The following is a 5,830-nucleotide window of genomic DNA, read 5'->3' as shown; positions in this document are numbered from 1 at the left end:
ATGGATCTGACCAGGTATCTGGCGGTGCTTGTCGTCGTTTTCATAGATGGCGGCGAAACAGGTGGCCACGGAGAGAAACAACAGTACGTATTTTATTAAATATAAATAAATATATAAATTCTTTTCTGATTTATACAATTATTGCTTTGCGATTTGTTCGTTACAATCTAAAAGTATCTGTCGTCTTTATTTAATCACCCCATAATCCTAAAATCACGCTTTGCATTGCTATTGTTCTTAAAATTAAACATCATTTCAAGGTTCTAGTATAACTAAATCATAAATTTCATACTGCTTAAGCGAAATAAATGACGATGTATATGGAGATGAAGTTATTAATTAAGAATATTAATGAAATCGCACCTTGCATATATTGTTTAATTTCAGTAACTAAACTTTAAATTGCAATCGATAATAAGTAAAATATTAGGTCAACATTTATGCCATCATTTTTCAAAAAGACCAAAAGGTTTAATTGTTTTATATTGTATTACTAAAGACATCTAATATATAAATGATTGTAATGTTCCTTTTTTTTGCAGTGACCACGTTAAGCTTCACATGCCGGAATTCATTCACCACGACCATCATACAAAAGTGATTACAATTCACCATCATCATCATAAACCGAAGAAAGAACACCATCACCACCACCATCATCACCACGCAAAGCCGCATATTCCTCATCACCATTATAATCATCATCATCACAAGACAACCCTTAAAACGACTACTGTGTCGAAAGGCCATAAACATCATGGACATGGGCATGGACATTCCGGTCATCACGGACACCAGAGCCATCACGGGCATCACGGCAGTCACGGACATCACGGCAGTCACGGACATCACGGCGGTCACGGACATCACGGCAGTCATGGACATCACGATACCCCGTACCATCACGAGCCGCCTTCAGTCAGTTACGATCCGAGTCCAGTTACCTTCGAAGATGACTTTAAATCGTTCACACCGTCGATACCTGTCAGCATTCCTCATAATCCACAGATCCATGGAGTTGTGCATACAGTGAAGCAAGTGAAGGTGTTCGATTCGTTACCTGGATCTATACAAGGCTCGAAAGGAACAGGATCGAGTGGTTATGAGGTGACAGAAGAAGGTGAAGAAGCAGACGATGCGTTCACATCTATCAACACTATTCCTCAAAGCTATTCGGGCACATACGGTTTTGTTAGAGGAGCAGCTGCTCAACCAGTTGAATCATTTCCCGGAGCATTTGAAAGCAACGTACATTCAAACAATGATCCCTTCACCGATACACAAGGTGCAACTGCCTTTTCTGGTATAGAGAATTTCTCCACCGGTCACGAAACATTTGGAGACCCAGGACAAGGTGTTTTATCAAACGCTCATGCTCCTCCCGAGTTTGCCTTGGCTTCTGGGCAGTCTACCGGCTTTGATGATCCTGAAAACACATTTATTGGAAATGATATAGGTACTTCGTTACTCTCTGCAGAAGCCAATGACGATACCCCGGTGTTGTATGACCGAGAGGCTGGTATACAGCAAACTGTTAAGACTGGTGGTATCGAAACTGTTGTGTACTAAATTACAGCTAGCTAATATTTTGTTATTTACTAATAAAGTAAAATTATTTAAAATTATTTAAAATTTAACTTTGGTATAGATAATGTAGATTTTTTACAAATATTCTAGAAAATAGATTTCTCTTTTTAAAATTAATATCTCGGAAAAAATATACGTAAATTCAATCATTGTTTTAAAGTAAGTTATGCTATGTTCTAACCAATGAAATAAAAACTTTTATTTTAGTAAGTACAAATTGTAAGAGTCAGAAGCTGTTATTTGTTAAAATGTTATAATTATAAGTGTTATTATATGTTTTAAATGTTATTATAAATTAAATGATGTTACAAAAAAATGTCTTTTTGTTTTTGAAATTTACATAGAGGTTAATTTTAAACGTCATTGTATAAAATTCGAAAATGCAATTCCATTCAATGATAATAATATAAAGTGAAATTGAAAGTTAAATTACGTATAAGAAAATAACATAAAATGTCGTAAGACAAGTTGAAATCGCAGTATGGTCTATCTGTACGCAGAGCCACTGTAATTTGTTGTTCGCCAAAAAGTCTAACGAAACCGGGGACAATTCGATTCGTCCCAGATTTTCGGTTGCGCAACTCACAGAATAAAACGTCTCTAAGTCAATGTAACCGCTACATAATATTAAATAATAAAACAAAATAGTAAACAACCGTGAAATATTACTCAAGTCGGTGCACTTATTTTTGTTGCTAATAGGAAAATGCATACCGTTATGTAAATATGACGACACGTGCTACAATATACGGACAGCAAAAAGAACAAACGTCGTCGGAAGGAAAACAGAGAAAGTCACTGACATTATGTACTTTAATTATAACGATATTAAAATGGTTCCCTTTACGATATGATGGACAGCGCTCAAGTATTAAAAAAAAACAGTCTTGATTTTTCTTTAGATTACCGTTTCTTTCGCTAACAAAAGCTAATCTGTAATACCTTATATAATCTGTAAAACAGAGTATTACTTATGATTCTTGTAAGATACCACGATTATTGTTTACGTAATTATATTAAATTATTTCGAAATTTATTTGCGTTCCTTTTACTGTCGTATTAAATTTGTGTTCAATTATTTTTTCAACTTTTTTTGTAATAAAAACAATATTTCAGAATTATTGTGTAAGTTCTAATAGTAAAATTTAAAAATGGAAATTTACGTTTTTGATTGCACTTATTGTCATCGCCATTACTTTGGCCGTTGATTCAACTGTTAGAAATAAGACGCCTTTTTAAATTTCGAACATGACTGGAAAGAAGCGGCCTGCAATTATATGTTAAATTGTTTTCTAAAATCAATACCACACCTCGTCATTGAAATTACTTGGAAAAAAGATATAGGTGTTTTCTTCAATAGCGCTGTAAGTTGTAAAACTACACGTAAGTGTTGTCAGTATAATGCTCACAGATTTTTTTATTTTTTTAGTGTGTGGTTATCAAAAGAAGCTGGATACGGGCCGCTTTGAATTGGTCCTATTGGAAATATTTGATGTAAACCTATGTCCAACAATGGATGACCTACGGCTGAAATATTGATAATATTCCTACGGTAAACAAAGCAGCAGATTAGTAACTACAATTTATTCAATTTTTTCTATGCCGCCGAGTAACTTACCACCTATAGTCGTAAATCACAGCTAATCACTGATACCACAGGTTTGGGACTCTACCCGTAACGTATGTTAGATAATTTATTCAGACTGGCAAGTGCAATGAAGGACTTGTGATGTAATTTAGGACGACATCGTTTAGGTGTATAGAGAACGACGTCTAAAGACGTTGGATGTAGGTGGGTTCTAACTGCTTTTATTAGAGAAAGGTTATATCCGGCAGTGAATGTCCTACGGCTGAAATGGTGATGATGAAGGTAATTATTGGCTTAAAAATACTTCCGGAATTTATGTAAGGGGGAGCAAGTCGTTCTTAAAAACTTACTCGGGTTATTTGAAGTTTAATTGTTGAACTATCCTCTGTCTTCTTCCCCAACTGTTTCTTTATCACTAAAGGTCGTGTCTGTTGAAATGGAATCGATAAAAAGCCTTTTTACATGGTCAAATCAAAATTAAAATATTCTTTATTCAAATAAGAAGCAAGCACTTTCGAATCGTCAATCAACAGAAAATGTCGGCATTGTTGTCCGTACAGGAAGCCATCACCGGGTTGGTAGCCAGATTCCGGCGAACAACTCAACAGATGCTTTTTACAAATAGTTTTATGAACAGTATGCGACAATAATTAGCTTCCTGAGTGAGCATCAACAACATTTAAATCCACGCACTAATGTGAGTGTACTATTCCTGGATAGAGTAATAATAAATAGCCTCCAAATAAATAGCTCCCAAGCAATAAATAGCCCGCACAGCTCTTTCTTTAATTATAAATTTTGACTCAATATTTTTTGCGTTGCTCCAGAATAATATGCCATAGGATTATACGCTATGAAAGTGTGGCTTTTCGAACAGTATATGCAGCGGAATTCTGTCTTACTGGCAAGAGAAGACAGATGGGTGCTCTACAGAAATATTAAGCCTAGAGTTATTCGTAAAAATACCTCCAGAGTAAACTTTAAAGTTTAATTATTGAGACTTAAGTTAAGCTTCTGTTTCTTCACATTTATCATTGTGAACTCAATACATTTAGTTTTCTATGCGTTTTGCGAATACTATCCTCTGCTTTTCTCAAGGCAGTAGTAACAACGATTCCAAATATTGACTTGATTGGATCTTGATATATGATCGCATACGTGGTCATTTACCGTCTACTTTACTTAAATGAATAGTAAAAGTTTTACAGTTGTCTACGGGGAATATGGCTAAGTCATCATTTAGTAATAATGTTCTAAAAACCAACATCTACTTGCAAATTTAATGTATATTATTTATTAATTTATTTATCCACCCTTTTTAACAGTATTTGTAAAGGTGTACTTAATTCTTTTAGGTATTCTCTGCCTGTAAATCTAACTTTACAAGTTGTGTTTAAAATCCAATTAAAACGAAGTATATTATTTATAAAAAAAAGAGTTGATTATTTAATATTACCACGTATACAATACGTAATCAGAATAATGTTCATATATTTCTTTGCCATTTATCAAAAAACTACTTTCAATTGATTCATTAAGAAAGGATAGATTTACCAGGAATTTTTTTTCTTTTTTCCTAACAGTTAAAAATTTAAGTAGGGATATATAGTAGCTGTTTTTTTTCGCTACTTCTTATTCTAACCCGAATCCTTTCCGTAGAGCAGTAGAGACCTTTTATATAGGGGAAAATCATTTTTTTACCAATATATAAAAAAAAAACAATTTTTTCATTTTATAATATCCTTATATAGTAATACTTAACATTCTATTTATTACTTTTAATTAGACAGGTCCTTAATATATCATTATAATTTCATTATCATTCAATTCATTTACATGTGCTACGTTTTTTATTATTTTTCACTTTTATTCCTTTCTATATACTATTACATTACGTTTCTAATCCCTAATTTATTATCTTATAATTCCTATATGCAAGACATCTATTATTATAGATGCTGATTACACTGTTCGTCTGTTTTTCTTACTTTAGTAATGCCATAGAAGTTATAGCGATACCGATATAAGCGGTATTAAAAACGAAGTGTAGGAGGACGAAGTAACTGAGAGGAAACAAAGACCCGTAGAATTTCACATTTTTTTATTTAATCGTATATACAGGAGTAATTAAACTGCAATCATATAGTTGATGAGAACACTAATAACGGTGATTGAAAAAAAATATTTTCGTCTTTATAACACATGCCTGCGATCCTATACTTCCAGTAACGAGGCAACTGCATCCGGCAACACATTGTAAATTGTATCATATTTCTTATACACATAAGTACGCAATATGATTACTATAAATTATTGACATAGCACTTTTGTGCATCTTAAAAATGGAACTTATTTGCTTCTATACTAGTTAACCAGATAGTCTACATAGAGTTAAAAGTTCCACGTATTTTAGAGTGATCACTTTATTTATTTATTGCATTAACAAACATAACGATTACTTAAAAAATTAAGCTTTCTATTTTGAATACATCTTTTTCTTTTCAGTTTATAGACACCCACTGGAAGGCAAAGGTGTATACTTCTTTTTCTTTTCACACCCACTGGAAGGCAAAGGCCTTTCTCAAATATCGTCACGATGTTCAGTCTCGCGTTACCTGCATACAGTGACTTTCCACGAACTTAATATTTGGTTCA

The 5,830-nt window shown here is 33.3% G+C and overlaps 1 protein-coding gene across 1 annotated transcript; it reads left to right on the top strand.

Moving 5' to 3' along the window:
• On the top strand, positions 1-1,569 carry LOC137921469 (filaggrin-2-like). Its single transcript, XM_068764243.1, has 2 exons — positions 1-83; positions 543-1,569. The coding sequence occupies exons 1-2, from the start codon at positions 1-3 to the stop codon at positions 1,567-1,569; spliced, it is 1,110 nt and encodes a 369-aa protein (XP_068620344.1).
• Positions 1,570-5,830: the final 4,261 nt, after the last annotated feature.

Source organism: Battus philenor, unplaced genomic scaffold, assembly GCF_028537555.1.
Source record: "Battus philenor isolate CCGP_79_NKW_IND1 unplaced genomic scaffold, ilBatPhil1.0.hap1 SCAF_1, whole genome shotgun sequence".
Classification (NCBI taxonomy): domain Eukaryota; kingdom Metazoa; phylum Arthropoda; class Insecta; order Lepidoptera; family Papilionidae; genus Battus; species Battus philenor.
The sequence above is the reverse complement of the archived record's forward strand: the minus strand, read 5'-3'. Positions and strand labels throughout refer to the sequence as shown.